Consider the following 16,792-nt stretch of genomic DNA (forward strand, 5'->3'; position numbering starts at 1 on the left):
TGTGAAAAAATAAAATGCTATTTCCATAGACGACAGCCTCGGAGACTTCGGTTCCAACTGCTAAGAACCTTGGTGTGGTCGTCCTGGACAGCCAGCTCTCATTCGAGGCGCACATTGCATCAGTCACCCCGTCCTGTAGGTTCACACTCTCATAGGCGATGATTTTAAGGGGTGTCTATGGGTGCACTTGCACCACCTGGCCACCCCTTAAATGTATTTTACACACAAGTTGTTCCAAAAATAAGTAAATAAATCATATAGACATATGTTCATGGTGTCTAGAAAAAGCACAGTTTATATTGTGTTACAATTGGGTAAAAAATAAACCTTACAAACCCGTTAAAACAACAGGATAAACCGTACAAAATCCGAAAATGTTCGCACGCACGTGCATGAGGAACGCAGTCTTGCACCCCCTGCTATAAGAGGCTAGAATCGCATATGCACACTCACTCTATAACATCCGTAGGATCAGAACCTTCCTCACCCAGGAGTCAGTCCAGCTCCCCATCCAGACATCAGTCATATCAAAACTCCACTACTGTAAGGGTCGATTCATACTCTAATAAGGAGCCAAGTTTATTTTGGTTTGGCTCACACACACACACACTTTGTGGGGACATTACACATAGTCTACTATCTTTGTGGGGATATTCCATTCATTTTTAAACCTAACCCTAACCCTAACCCTAACCCTTAACCTAACCCCTAAACAGCTTGTGGGGACCTATTAATTTGTCCCCACTTGGTTTTTTCCTCCGATTGTACTATCTTTGTGGGGACATGAGGTCCCCACAAAGTAGTATTTCCCTGTCCACACACACACACACAACACACACACACACACACACACACACACACACACACACACACACACACACACAGCTTTGCTGCGTGTCTCGCTAGTCGCTGACAGAGAAAGACTGGCACAGATGAGCTTGATCGTCAGGAACCAAACAGCGAAACATGCCCCGATTGGATTTTCCAAAAACAGACCCAGTCACCCGTCGAATTGAATCCCGTTTTAAAGAGAAAAGAAGAGCTTGAACACAACTTTGCTAGTGTACCGTGTTGATAGGTTTATAGCCGATCTGCAAGCTCAAAACCTGTCACGTCCGCATCTACGTTGTAGATTAGACGTGTGTGTGTGTGTGTGTGTGTGTGTGTGTGTGTGTGTGTGTGTGTGTGTGTGTGTGTGTGTGTGTGTGTGTGTGTGTGTGTGTGTGTGTGTGTGTGTGTGTGTGTGTGTGTGTGTGTGTGTGTGTGTGTGTGTGTGTGTGTGTGTGTCTCCATCTGGTGCTGCTGGAGCTGCTGCTCACTGGACCTCCAGTCATTCAGCGTGCAGCCGTGAGGGCCAGTCAGATATGTATCCGTCCTGCTTAGCTCATTTATCGGCCACAAACGTTTTTAACTAACGCCCTTGTATTCCCAGTGTTTGGATCAGGACCGGACCCATAGACTACGACTAGCCAAACGTGGCCATGCCCTTTGGGCAAGTAGAACATGACCTCTGAGACATAGTGTCAACCCATACCTGTCCCCTTGTGGTCCTTGTCAGGCATCATCTACCAGATGAAGGGGGACTATGAGAGGGCTCTGGAGCTGCACAAGGCCCACCTGGCCCTGGTGCAGGAGCTGGGGGACCACGCTGCCCAGGGCCGCGCCTACGGCAACATGGGCAATGCCTACAACGCCCTGGGCCTCCACGACCAGGCCGTACGATACCACCGCCAGGAACTACACATATCCCTAGAGGTAAGAACTATACCACCACCAGGAACTACACATATCCCTGGAGGTAAGAACTATACCACCTCCACCAGGAACTACACATATCCCTGGAGGTAAGAACTATACCACCTCCACCAGGAACTACACATATCCCTAGAGGTAAGAACTATACCACCACCAGGAACTACACATATCCCTGGAGGTAAGAACTATAGCACCTCCACCAGGAACTACACATATCCCTAGAGGTAAGAACTATACCACCTCCACCAGGAACTAGACATATCCCTAGAGGGGACAATTCATTTATCCCGTTTAGGACTTCTAAACTTCTAAAAATGCCCTCTAAATCTAAAGTCTAAAGTTTTTTGAAAAAATAAAATACATTAAAAATGTTGTTATAATTTACAGTACATAGCAACAACTATCCAAAAAAGGGTTCCCATCTTGAAAGGTAAAACCCCAAAAAGGGGTTCCGTCCTAAATATTTGGACAAAAAGAAAATCACTTAGTGGCAATAGTCGATCTACAAGATCAGAATGTTTTGGAAACCTATAGGGATGCCAGGCTGAAAAACTGTGCGAGAAACATAATAATAGAACGTAAAAAGATAAGAAGATAACAATGATTGTAATGTCGAAGTCTATAAAAGTAAGTGTTTTAAAAATGGATTTAAAAGAGAGCCCAGAATGTGTTTCATACAGTCACCATGATAGACTGTAAAAAAATATGGACGGTGCTGCGAAAATGAAGATTTTTTGCCCTTGGTACCCATTACTACCCAAGGAATTGGGTAGTAATGGGTAATATTGGCTGCCAACGGTCACATGCAACCGCAGGGATACATGGGACATTGTCTTGAGCTTGCCGAAAATAAAGCACACAAAGAAGAATCATCACAAGCCTATGACACATCAGTTCGGGGGGAAATGAATGGAATCCTATGGAGAACATGTTGCTTTTGGTACCAGAACAGCGCAACTAGCGGCCAGTCATAGGAAGTTTTAGTTCTGTGTTTGCTTCATTTTAAATCCGGACAACTGGCCCCCTGGATTCCACCCACCCAACCCTTCACATTTCTGTTCTTTTGGTCTTCCAGGTGAATGACCGTCCGTCGCAGGCCTCCACGCACGGCAACCTGGCCGTGGCCTACCAGGCCCTGGGTGCTCAGGACCAGGCTCTCCAGCACTACCACCACCACCTGACCATCGCACGGGAACTCTGTGACGTCCAGAGTGAGGCCAGAGCCCTGGGTGAGACACAGCAAGAGAAAGCCTCCTATTAAAGTCAAGCACTACTGTGTGTTGTTGAGAGATGGGGCTGTGACATAAAGCAACAAGCCCCAAGTGGCCGCGACAAACCCATTATAACCAGGAAAGCATCTGTGTACTTTTAGATTTTAGTTAGCTATACGGGTATATACATTGCAACTTACGTTTTTCAGAAAGCACTTAGGTTTTAGAACAGTGGTTTAAAATAGCAGATATACAAGCTCACTGCCTGTCACTTTGTACAACGCTGCAAGTTTTTATATCTTGCTTTTAACACAAATCCATTATTTTATTAATTTCTTTCTTATCCTCTTTTCAATACAGTAGCAAATGACTGAAAACTCTCTTAATCAATTCTCTTGCAAAGATCCTGTATTTTCTTCTCTTTTTTTTACACACCCTGTGCTGTTTTCATCACGATTCAAATTGGGATTTAATCGGGATTTAAATTGTCACCAGTTTGAATGGCTTCAAATAGATTTATGATATATTGTTACATGCCAAATATTGGTTTTTATTAAAAAATAAATGTGCACTGTCTCTCCTTTCTCTCTCTGTGTGTGTGTGTGTGTGTGTGTGTGTGTGTGTGTGTGTGTGTGTGTGTGTGTGTGTGTGTGTGTGTGTGTGTGTGTGTGTGTGTGTGTGTGTGTGTGTGTGTGTGTGTGTGTGTGTGTGTGTGTGTGTGTGTGTGTGTGTGTGTGCGTGTGTCCAGGGAACCTGGGTAACTTCCACAGCTGGAGAGCAGAGTACAGCCAGGCCCTGCCCTTCTACCAGCAGTACCTGGCTCTGTCCGCAGGCCTGCAGGACATGGAGGGAGAGAGCAAGGTCTGCCACAACCTGGCCTACGCTCACTACTGCCTGGGCCAGTACAGAGACGCTGTCAGGTAGGACATAGTCTCACCCAGGGGTGCCCACACTTTTTGAGCGGTGGTCACACCGTCTCCATAGCGTGGCCGTGTGTGTAGGTATGTGGGTGGGTATGTGGGTATGTGGGTGGGTCTGTGGGTCTGTATGTAGCCTCATGTGGTGTAGTACCTTTTATGACCACACATGTTAAGGGAGGGGCGCTGTTTTCAGGCCAGGCCAGGCACACACACACACGCGCACACACACACACACACACAGGGGGGGAGGGGGGGGGGGGGGGGGGTTGGTGGGTAAACCACCGCTCAGTTCACACGGGTGTGATTTTTGACTTTAGAGCTACTTTTAAAATGACCAGCTCAACATGATCTACCCACCCCCCCAAAAAATGACCTGAGGGGGCTTTGGGATAGCAGCACTGGCGTTACATATAAGACATGGGACATATTGGGGGGGACACATCTTCATCCCATTATGTATGGAAGTGGTAGGTTTTCGGGTTTTTTGTAATGTTACTGACTGATTGAAAACAAAGCATGATTCCATTGGGAGGTTTGACTACTTTAGAAGCCATGAAGGGAGCTGACAGGCCCTTCTTGATTAAATTCAATCAAGTTACCTTCATTGACAGATGTGTAAAAGAGGGGTTTTGTGATTTTTTTTAATGATATATATTTTTTATAGGCATGTCAAGTGATCTACCTGCACAGCCTTTGTGATCTACTGGTAGATCACGATCTACCTTTTGGGCACCCCTAACCCATTTAGGCCTAGAAGTACTTAATGTTTTAACTATTGAAAAATAGTAGATATACAAGCTCAGATCTGCTTTTAGATATGCTATTTTTGCAAGTCTTTGAATATATCTATTTAAAAGCAAACTTTTGTAACTCCAAATATTTGCTTCTGGGTGGTCCCTGGAACAACATATTTTGAGATGGGGGTCCGCGGACAAATACATGAAATCTTTGGGGTCCTAGACACGAAAGAGTTTGAGAACCACTGATTTAGAAGAAGGATTTAGAAGACATTTATAGAATCGGGTCAAAATACTTAAAAAAAATAGCTGATCCACAAGCTTGCAGAGCAGCACTCTGTGCCACGCTGTGAGCTTGTATATCTGCTATTTTTCAATAGCTAAAGCATAAAATAATGGTTAAAGTGGTTCAAATCTAACATGACTTGAATACAAACAACAGTAGGTGCACAGACAGGCTTGTGAAACGCAACCATTTTCAGGATACAGATCACAGACAACCATTTGTACACTCTCAGAGTTAATGGGGGTCCATGGCCTAATAATACAATGGGGGGTCCCTGAAATGTAAAAGGTTTGAGAATCGCTGGCAGTGGTGTCAATTGGGTATGCCAAGGTATGGCAGCTGCCATGTGGTGTCATGCACGCGCAACTTTCGCGCGCTTCGCCGTGCATAACACCAGTCATGTTGCCATACCTTACCTTTTGCTGAACTGACGCCACTGATCACTGGAATAAGATGCTGCACTGTCCTTCAACGTTTTGTTTTTACGTCCCAGGTATTATGAACAAGACCTGGCCCTGGCTAAGGACCTCCAGGACAAGCTGTCCCAGGCCAAGGCCTACTGTAACCTGGGTCTGGCCTACAAGGCCCTGAAGGACTACGCCAAGGCAGAGGAGTGCCAGAGATACCTGCTGTCACTGGCCCAGGCCCTGGATAACAAACAGGTAGATACCTGCTGTCACTGGCCCAGGCCCTGGATAACAAACAGGTAGATATCTACTGTCACTGGCCCAGGATAACAAACAGGTAGATATCTGCTGTCACTGGCCCAGGATAACAAACAGGTAGATATCTGCTGTCACTGGCCCAGGATAACAAACAGGTAGATATCTGCTGTCACTGGCCCAGGCCCTGGATAACAAACAGGTAGATATCTGCTGTCACTGGCCCTGGATAACAAACAGGTAGATATCTGCTGTCACTGGCCCAGGATAACAAACAGGTAGATATCTGCTGTCACTGGCCCAGGATAACAAACAGGTAGATATCTGCTGTCACTGGCCCAGGCCCTGGATAACAAACAGGTAGATATCTGCTGTCACTGGCCCTGGATAACAAACAGGTAGATATCTGCTGTCACTGGCCCTGGATAACAAACAGGTAGATATCTACTGTCACTGGCCCAGGATAACAAACAGGTAGATACCTGCTGTCACTGGCCCAGGATAACAAACAGGTAGATATCTACTGTCACTGGCCCAGGATAACAAACAGGTAGATACCTGCTGTCACTGGCCCAGGATAACAAACAGGTAGATATCTACTGTCACTGTCCCAGGCCCTGGATAACAAACAGGTAGATACCTGCTGTCACTGGCCCAGGATAACAAACAGGTAGATATCTGCTGTCACTGGCCCAGGATAACAAACAGGTAGATATCTACTGTCACTGGCCCTGGATAACAAACAGGTAGATACCTACTGTCACTGGCCCAGGATAACAAACAGGTAGATATCTGCTGTCACTGGCCCTGGATAACAAACAGGTAGATATCTACTGTCACTGGCCCAGGCCCAGGATAACAAACAGGTAGATATCTACTGTCACTGGCCCTGGATAACAAACAGGTAGATACCTGCTGTCACTGGCCCAGGATAACAAACAGGTAGATACCTGCTGTCACTGGATAACAAACAGGTAGATACCTGCTGTCACTGGATAACAAACAGGTAGATACCTGCTGTCACTGGATAACAAACAGGTAGATACCTGCTGTCACTGGATAACAAACAGGTAGATACCTGCTGTCACTGGCCCAGGATAACAAACAGGTAGATATCTGCTGTCACTGGATAACAAACAGGTAGATATCTGCTGTCACTGGATAACAAACAGGTAGATATCTGCTGTCACTGGCCCAGGCCCTGGATAACAAACAGGTAGATACCTGCTGTCCCTGGATAACAAACAGGTAGATATCTGCTGTCACTGGCCCAGGCCCTGGATAACAAACAGGTACCCACATTATTTTGAGGGGTCCCCAGGTGATTAACTTAATGTGCAATGTTGTTTTCGCATTCAACAGTAAACAAACCAACATACAGTTTTAAGTGTGTAGACTGTAGAGGGACATCTACACATTTCTAAAGTGACAATTTAAGGACGGTTTAATACCTCTAAAGTAACAAATTAAACATTGGCCAAATTCTTAAATATTAGAGGCAGAAATTGTGAAAATGGTCGATCTAGATCGGCTATTTTCACAATTGTAATGCCTCCACTCTTAGTGCTCGTCAGGGTGGGGGGGTCCCCACTTAAATTATGATTATTTTGGGGTTCACGGCCTGAAAATGTTGAGAACCACTGCTGTAGATGAACTTGCTGTGACTGGCCCTGGATAACAAAACACACTCCACACTCTCTGTTCATTTTGACAGTTTTAGTCATAGTAGTAGTCTTTTAATTGGAGGCGGTTGCCGCGCCCTAGTAATTCTTTTTCGATGAGAGCGATTATTTGGGACTTGGGGAGAAGTTGAGGCACGGGGAGGAGAGCGGGCGCGGTCCCGTGAAATTCTCTCGCGTGTGCTCGTTCACGCACGCGCAAGAACACGCGCAACCGCCGTGTGTTCTAATGTGTGTGTGTGTTTGTGTTCTAGGCAGTGTTCCGGGCCCTGGGGAACCTGGGTGATGTGTGTGTGTGTCGTGGTGACCTGCCGGGAGCTCTGAGGTTCTACCAGCAGCAGCTGACCCTGGCCCAGAAGGTCAAAGGTCAGAAGATGGAGGCCGACGCGTACTCGGCACTGGGATCAGCTCACAGGTAAACTGTGTGTTCAAGATGTTTTTATTATTGCTAAGGCTCCGTTCAGACGACACAAACCGCTGCTACATCTGGATTAGTCTACGTCTGTATTAGTACGGATCTCCCTGTATGGACATCAGTACTAATACATATAAAGTAACTGACGTCACGGAAGGAACGGTCCATATAAGGAGAATAGGACATATCGTCGTTGACGGGTGAAAACCTTTTATGTCCAAAACCGTTCGTTTTGCATTTTTCATTTTAAAAATGATTTGAACTAGTGAAAACAGCCGATCTACAAGCACACAACACCTCGCGGTGCGAGGCGTTGTGTGCTTGTAGATCTGCTGTTTTCACTACCTTTGTGCGACGGCCTTGTACGATGAAGCAGGGCTTTACTTTGCGAAAGAACGTACACATTTGAAACTTGGAGATATGAGGTTTCCACCCGACAACGACGATATGCACGTGTGTCGTGTTTGCACCGCTCACTTCGCACTGGGGGGATTTTTATTCTGCATTTACACGGAGACGCATCAGTGTGATAATTATTGTTTATAGAAGAATAATAGAAGTCTACACAATTAGAGAATGTGGAAGAATTGTTATTTTGATCAATGATTAAATGCCTGTTATCTCTCTTATGGTACTAACATCAATACAGCATGGTATTGTGGACTTAAATCTTATCCAACGATAACAAAGTATTCTACGTCTTGGCTCTGAGAGGCCTAATCTCATCAAATGGTGGTCTGTGGCTCAAATGTTGAATAAATAAGACCTTGATATGAGAAGGGTTGAAGACCTCTGCTGTAGTATACTTCAGTGATACTCAAACTCTGTCCCGCGGGCCACTTCCGGCCTGCGGTGCAATTATGACTGGCCCACCAGCTTAATGTCCTTAAAGCCACACATCTAACAAGCTTTAAACTGAGCAGATTGGACCTTCCGTTACAGAGATCATGGCCAAAACATCTTGAAGATTATTATTTTTATTTTTTTTACCAGTGGCTCTGCCTGACTAATTATCATACAGTGTTTGTGTGGAATATGCTAATTGCACAGATTTAATAAAAAAGGGAGAAAATGTAGCAAATTACTTTGATTACAAATTGTGTCATTGACGGAATATAAATGGATCCAAGCCATAACATAATGCACATTGCACTTGTCTTATGTTATGTGGACATTAAGCAACAAGGACATTTTTGTAATGTGGCCGACAGAATCAGAAGTTTGAGTGTCCCTGGCAGGCCTAGAATTTTATAATTTTAGGGGCAAGGCCACTTGGCCTTCGGGGTTGTCACTTTTCTTAGGGCACAAAGGCCAAATGCCAGGGCAGGAAGGCCATCCAATAAAACAAGATTTTAGTCCATTGAAATAATGAATTAAATTTAAGGATTACATTTGTAGAATAGAATATCTGCTGTGAAATAAACACGTGGGTATTTACAAAAATGATGCTCAGCCCTGCACAAATCAAAGATACTGGATTGGTTTAAAAATGGGGACTGCACAAAAGCCACTGGTGTCTACGTGACAAGAAAGAAACTGGTGTCTATATATTGACGAGACAGAGGAGAAATTGGTACAGTCAGCTGGGGCATTAAGGTCACTGTGGTCTCAGGTCATGCCATTTTTTGGAGGGGCACAAGGCCAAACTGAGGGGCAACGGCGGCCATGGCCTTCATGGCCTCCATGAAAAATTCCTGCCCTGGTCCCTGGTATACTTGTCACCTTTTGAACCTCTCCTTTCCAGACAGCTGCGCCAGCTGGACTCTGCGCTGTCCTTCCACGGCCAGGAGCTGTCGCTGCGCAGGGAGCTGGGCGACCAGCAGGGGGAGTGCGGGGCGCTGGGCCGGCTGGCGGCCGTGCACATGTCCCTGGGGGCCTACGGCACGGCGCTGCAGTGCTACCAGAGCCAGCTGGCCCTGGCCACGGCGCTCAGGGACCCCCGGCTGGAGGCGCGTGCCCACGGCAACATGGGCATCACCCGCATGAACGCCGGGGCCTTCGAGGAGGCCATCGGGCACCTGGAGCAGCAGCTGGCCACGCTGCAGCAGCTCAGCGGCACCGAGGGCATGATGGACAGAGGTAATGTAATAATAACTAGACCAGGTCAACCTGGTTGTGCCAGACCCCTTGTCTGTCATCATCATTTATGACATCATGCCTTTTGTAGGCATGTCATCATCATGTCATCATCATATATACCCTTTATATAGAAAACCCGGACAGACAGACCGACATTTGCTTATGTAGGCCTACCCATTTCATGGGTCTGGCAATAACTAGAAATACTGTTCCTACGAAACAGTGTGGGCTCGCTCGTGGCTATTCTGCAGCGTGCTAACTGTCATGTGAAGCTCAACCAATACTCCAGCTAACACCACTCCCAGATTTTCCACACCTCATTGGCTAAGAGCCCTGCCTTTGTACTGTCTGCGACGGAACTCACGTGACGGAACTCTATAAATAATTAAGATAACATACTGGTCTCGCCTTTCAGGCGAGCCTACAACACTAACTAGAAAAGATGCAATTGTAAATTGCGAGTGTGTTTGCTGACGGTTACTGACTATATTCTACAGTAAGCTAACTGTCATGTGAAGCTCGACCAATTGATTCCCTATTGATTCCCACTCCCATTGATTCCCTACTGAGTCCCACTCCCATTGATTCCCTATTGATTCCCTATCCCTGCCATTTCCAATGGCAGACCCTAGAGGTCTATAAACAGTCTATAAACAGTCTATAAACAGTCTATAAGCGGTTACCCTATAAGTCTATAAAGTTTCCCTAGGACTATAATGTGTTGCCCTGTTGGGGAACCACACTAACTAGAAAGATGCAAATGGAAATAGCAAGTTTGGTTGCCGTGACTATATTCTGCAGCAAGCTAACTGTCATCATGTGAAGCTCAACCAATCCTCGAGCTAGCACCGCTCCTCAAATGTTTTTCCATCAATTTCCAATTGCATCTGATTCACAAAAAATACGTTTATCTAGAATAAAGTTGATCTAGTGGAATAAATAAAGTGTCCCCAGGACTACAGTGTGTTGCCGACAGGGCAACCACACTAACTAGAAATACTGTTCCTACGAAACAGTGTGGGCTCGCATGGAACACCAAGTATGGGCACAAAGATCTACCCTTTGGCTGCTCCTCATTGGCTAAGTGCCCTGCGTTTGTACTGTCGGTCATTCTCTTGAGGAGAATATCCTTGGTCTATAAAGTTTTGGTATAACATACTGGTCTCGCCTTTCAGCGAGCCCACAATAATAAACGTTATTTGTATAGCACCTTTCATGACATGAAATGCAGCTCAAATCGCTTTATAGAGCAGAAATGAAGGACAAGTGCTTCATTGATCTGCAGATCTACAAGCTGCGAGCTTGTAGATCTGCTATTTTTGTCGTGAAAATGTGTGCAAATCTTTGAATATACTGTATGTATTTTTAAGCAAACATTTGTAACTCAAATGTTGCTTCTGGGGGGGTCCCTGGAACTAAATATTTTAAGATGGGGTCCTTGGCCAAATACATATCATCTTGGGGGTCCTTGACATGAAAAAGTTTGAGCATGACTGACATGGAAACAGGTTTCTTGCACAAATCTTTCACGATTTTTCAAAAATAGCAGATACAAACTCGAGCTTGTAGATATGCTATTTTTCAATAGTTAACATTCATGGGGGGCCTGCAGTGAATCCTTGTACCCAGGGTTTGGTGTGACGCCCCTGTTCCAAGCTGTCGGTCCGAAGAAGCAGAATGCTGCTTGCATTGTAGGCACAATGGCAGGTCTGCACCTGAAGGGGGCAAATCTTTGAATATAAAAATTATGTATTTTTTAAAGTGAAACATTTTCTCTTGGGAGCCTTGGGGGTCCATGAACAACGTGGAATGTTCAGATGGGGGTCCACTGCCAAAAATATTATAATTATAATTTAGTTTTTTTGCACCACTCATATAGCAACATAAGTTTTTCGTACAGGATTTAGAAGACATAATCTGCCTCAGGTGTTAAGTCACTTCAACGCTGCATATAATATTCACATTGTGTTTGGGTGTAATCATGACAGTCTGGCCTCTTAGTTAAACCCTCTTCCTTAGTTGACTGGGATCCACCAGGGCTCTGTACTAGTCTGGATGGATCTGAATTCCAAATACTACATAATTACATCATCACGCATTTGACATCACAACATTGTCATCGCAACCAATGTACTTGTCTTTAAAAGTAATAAACCAATCGTCATTCAACAAATATTCCAAGTAATTCAACTGTCATTTAACAACGAATCCTGTAAATGTGTTGCACTGATTCACGGTGCTGCTGCTGTGTGAAATGTTTCACTGGACAATATCTCTAAAAGCAGCACCTGAGGATTCCTACCATCCTGCTGTGGTAGTCGGACACAAGCTGTACTCATTTGGAGGACAAGAAGAAGAAGTAGAAGACTACTACCTGAACAACAGGGACCAGAATCATCAGATTGAAGTCCACATCTTCAACACAGTGTCTTTGCGTTGGAGGAAGTTGCCCCCAGTGACAAATGAAAGAGGAAAAAGTCCCATTGAGGTTCCCTTAAAGCGCTTTGGCCACACAGCTGTGCTGGTGGAAGAAACAGTCTACATCTGGGCAGGATATCCTTACTGTAACGTTTTTTATGCCTTTGATGTCAACACCCACAGCTGGTTCAAACCCAATATTTCTGGGAATATTCCAGAAGGAAGGAGCAAACACTCTGCCTGTGTCCTGGAGAAGATCATGTATGTGTATCGAGGACACACAGAGCTGACTGGACACACTAATGACATGTACAAGTTGGACACCACCATAATGCTCTGGTCTTTAATTAACACCAGAGGAACTAAACCACCTGCTTCCCACAGTCACTCTGCCACCATCATTGGAACAAAGATGTTTGTATTTGGGGGCTCGGGGAGAAAGAAGAACTTAAACAACACCACTGTATTTGACATAGAGACCAACTTCTGGTTCAAGACACTTTCTGCACAGCTCCCAGATAAACGTTTAAGTCATTCAGCCTTTTCCTATAATGGAGAGCTGTACGTATTTGGTGGCTGGAATGGGAAACGGAGCTTCTTCAATGATGTGTGGAAATTCAGTCCAGAGAACTTTTCCTGGAAGCAGGTTGAGCCCAAGGGGAAAGGCCCCTGTGGGATGTATGGGATGTTCTGTTGCATGGTGGGAGATCGTATCATCATCCATGGAGGACGCGAAACAGGCCACGCTATCAATGATGACCTGTACGTGTTAGATTTAAGTCCTAGCCTCAAGACGTTATGCAAGCTGTCAGTTATTCATTATGGTCTGGATGAGTCTGAACTCCCACATGACATCAGGTGGGAACTGACAACCATGACTACCAACAGAACAAAGGTCTCCAGCAGGGCAGGTAGGTCCTGGTGGTGAAAAGGGTGCCATGTCTTCTTTAGCCTTTAACGGCAATGTGATGCTGCATGCATGATTTGAGGCATTTTGTTCCAAGAATTCGTTTGGCAAAAGTCGACCTGCTGGTGGCGCTATAACAGGCCAATGTGAAAAGAGTGGCATTTGTTCCTTGACCTAGTGGGAATGTGTGTGCAGAATTTCTCTGTCATCACAAGCTGCGTTCATGATTTAAGTAATTTTGATCAAAATGGACTGCAAACTTTGGAAGCCAATGTTAGCCAATTAGGATGGAATATGAAATATTGGACAGATCCGTCTTGATCACATGACTATAGAGATACGGTGTACTGATTTGCATGATTTTTGGATAAAATCCAGGAAAGGAATAATGGGAAAACCGGGCCAACGTCCTCGGAGATTAGCTGGTAACAAACTGGATGGACGGACGCACACACGCACACAAAGACGGACGGACAGAGACGAAAACATAGTCTGTCTCTCCCCATGCCTTTCGGCTGGTAGAGACAATGACAGCCCACACCACACACACGTGCAGACCATGTCTAAGCAAGCACTCACACACGCACTCATGCACGCATGCACTCATGCTTTAGTGTACACACTAAAGCATGAAAGTGGCTTGGAAGCCGAGATATTGGTACTTTTATGTTTCAGCATAGTGGTGGCGGCCATCTTTAAATGGTCCATTTTGAAGCCTTAGCAGCCATTTTTGAGCTGGGCATAAAGCAGATATTGATTCAGCACACCTTAATATCCCTCGGAAACATGTATGCCATAAATTAACACGATTTGCCTTTGGGGTTAAGATTTTTGGAAAACTGACCTAGACTATTGTCCGGGACACGAAGCGTGGCCTACATCTGGCCTACTTCTGGCCTACATCTGGCCTACATCTTGCCACAAAGCGCTCAAAGTTTGTTGTACGCCCAGTGGTGAAAGTGGTTTGAAATTCTTGCCGGAACTGTCCCAAAATTGGCCGCGCGGCGAAGCTGCGCGGCCGGAAAAAAATTGGGAGGCTCTAACCCCCCAAAACCCCTGAAATGCATAGAAAACTGCATTTTGGCATAGTTATACACACAATAAAAACACTACAGGTGACACCTGAATTAGGCAACGGCATTACACGTACTGTAACATGAAACATGATTGAAATCCTAAAGGAAATATCTATAATAAGTCTCCTCATATTGTTCATTGTTCCATACAGAAGGGTAAGCATGCAGGGCTAGCATTGATTGATTGATTGATTGATTGATTGATTGAAGACTTTATTACAAGTTTGCATAGGAAAAGGTACAGTTTAATGACGGTACAGTTCACTGGTACAAGGTCTAGGCCTACTAAAAGGAGATCCATGAAAAGACTAAGCTTATTTCCACAGGAAACCATTTAAGTATCTCATAAAAACAAAAAAGCAGAATCACCTAAGATAAGATAAGATGTTTATGGTCACTGTACAACAACATTTTGTTTAGTATATCCACATAAACACATGTACAGTAGCAGCATCAACAAAGAAAGAAATGCTGATAGAGCAACATTATTCTATCCTAGTCAAGTCACCATATCCTGCTCTCTTATTTGTTGTCCCCCCAGGCCCCCACACACATGTAAAGCATGTTTGAAAGCTTTATATAAATTCCAGATAATATAATATATTATTATTAATATTATTATAACCAGTTATCTAAAGTAACTAAGTACATTTACTAAAGTACTGTATTTAAGTACAGGTTTTAAGTATAGCCTAGACTACTTTACTGGAGTATTTCCAATATTTAAGCTAGATGCAGAATGGAATCATTTTGGTCTATTCTGCCTTTGGTCAAGGCTGCATCGCATGCAGGCACCATGGCAGGCACAGTGCCACAGACACGACGAGTCTCTCCTAGAGATGGGGATTTATGGCTCTTTGAAGTGAGCCGGCTCTCTGGGATCCGTTCCTTTCAAAGAGCCGTTCAAAAGACTGGCTCATTCGAAGGAACGGCTCCCTACTGTGAACCGAATCCTATCGTTCATTTCAAAGAGCCGTTCAAACGACTCGATTCGTTCACGAACGTCCCACCTCTACTCTACCCGCTCTGTGTCAAACACTGAAACAGAATCGATTACACTGACCTACACAAACCCACGGGAATAATTTAGAAGCACTTTATCAGAAAATATAGTCTAACTAGTAACACTTGTGTAGCCTACTGTATGTTAATCTGACTTAGTAGGCCTATAGGCTATTGTTTTCTTCCTGGACGTGCGTTTGTGGCAGGTTATTTAACATGGAATTTTGACAGCTGGCTTCTCCTTTTCTTAACGGAACTCCGTTCCGGCCCCAAATGTTTTAACAGAACGGGGGTTCCGGCCGTTCCGGCTCACTTTCACCACTGTGTACGCCCAGGATCGCATTGACCAAGCTTTGCAGGACGCTTAATGAAATAAACTCATAAATAGCACCGCTCACTTCACACTGGGTGTGATTCTTTCTTTCCGCCAGGCTCCACCAGGGTCGTGACTCGTGCTGGGCCCCTGATTCAGCCCGGGAAAAGGAGTTGGAGAGGCCCTCATTGTGCGCGGCCATCTGCCACGCGCCAGATTTTGTATTTTGTTTGCCTTCTGGACGTGCTACAGTACAAGGCCCCCAAATACCACTCTGAGGCAACGCGGACACTTTCTGTGTGTAAATGGGTAGACCCAGAGAATCTCTCCGGGAGTCTTGGCCAATAGCATGTGTGTTTTTTTTGGTTGCAAACTGCTAATAAGCAATCAATCAAACAAAATGTTATTTACAATTTATTTAAAATGTTATTTATTTAAAATGTATTTATTTAAAATGTTATTTACAGTTATTTACAAATGTTATTTACAAATTTACCTTGTTGTTTATTGACAAGATTTGATCAAGCTCCGGCTTCACTGTGATATCACAATAACAGAATCCCTTTTATGCCCATATATGGAGTTCCCTGATGTCATCAATATTAACGATGCCTTAGAGATCCCTGTGATGCCAGGGGGAACAGATCCCTTTTATGCCCATATATGGAGATATGGAGATTCCTGTGATGGCAGGGGAACAAATCTCTTTCAGGGATTTGACAGAGTGTATAACAGGGGTTTTCAAACATTTTTGTCTCGGGTCATCCCTGTAAATAACTTTTTCATCCACGACACCGAACCTAGCAGAGTGATGTATTTTATGTGTGATGTGTAGGCAGGGCCTATTGGAACCTAGCAGAGTGTATAATGTATTGTATGTTTGACATGTAGGCAGGGCCTATGGGAACCTAGCAGAGTGCTACGAGGCTCTGGTGGACCATGAGGAGGCCATCCAGCACTACGAGAAGTACCTGACGGTGGCCCAGAGTCTCAGCCACCTGCAGGACCAGGAGAAGGCCTACCGGGGCCTGGGGAACGCACACAGGTAGGGCTGGGTGATTAGTCGAGTTTTTATTTTTCATCATCTTTGTCCCACGATTTTGTAACCCATTTTTCACCCAGTGACAATTGTCTATGTAATTCTGGGCTCTGCTCTCCCTCTGCAGCCCCTGGAGAGGCCAGGGGGAGGCATTATAGAGACCAGTATTACTGCATGTTTTTGTGAGGGTATCTACCCTAGGAGTCACCGGGAGAACACGCAAACTCCACACAGAAAGGTCCTCCTTTCCAAGTGTAGGAGCAGCGGTTCTATTCCAAGTCTCTCTCGGGTGA

General features: G+C 44.9%; 1 protein-coding gene across 1 annotated transcript in view; it reads left to right on the forward strand.

Moving 5' to 3' along the window:
- Positions 1-16,792, forward strand: part of LOC308299858 (tetratricopeptide repeat protein 28-like) — a 119,381-nt gene that overhangs the window by 59,941 nt on the left and 42,648 nt on the right. The window contains exons 10-16 of the mRNA XM_080743641.1: positions 1,559-1,755; positions 2,831-2,984; positions 3,715-3,886; positions 5,403-5,571; positions 7,505-7,665; positions 9,410-9,744; positions 16,352-16,505. Coding sequence (XP_080599767.1) covers positions 1,559-1,755; positions 2,831-2,984; positions 3,715-3,886; positions 5,403-5,571; positions 7,505-7,665; positions 9,410-9,744; positions 16,352-16,505 — 1,342 coding nt within the window. The remainder of the gene's footprint in view (positions 1-1,558; positions 1,756-2,830; positions 2,985-3,714; positions 3,887-5,402; positions 5,572-7,504; positions 7,666-9,409; positions 9,745-16,351; positions 16,506-16,792) is intronic.

This window comes from Nannobrachium achirus (genome assembly GCF_963921795.1).
Source record: "Nannobrachium achirus genome assembly, chromosome: 15".
Lineage (NCBI taxonomy): Eukaryota > Metazoa > Chordata > Actinopteri > Myctophiformes > Myctophidae > Nannobrachium > Nannobrachium achirus.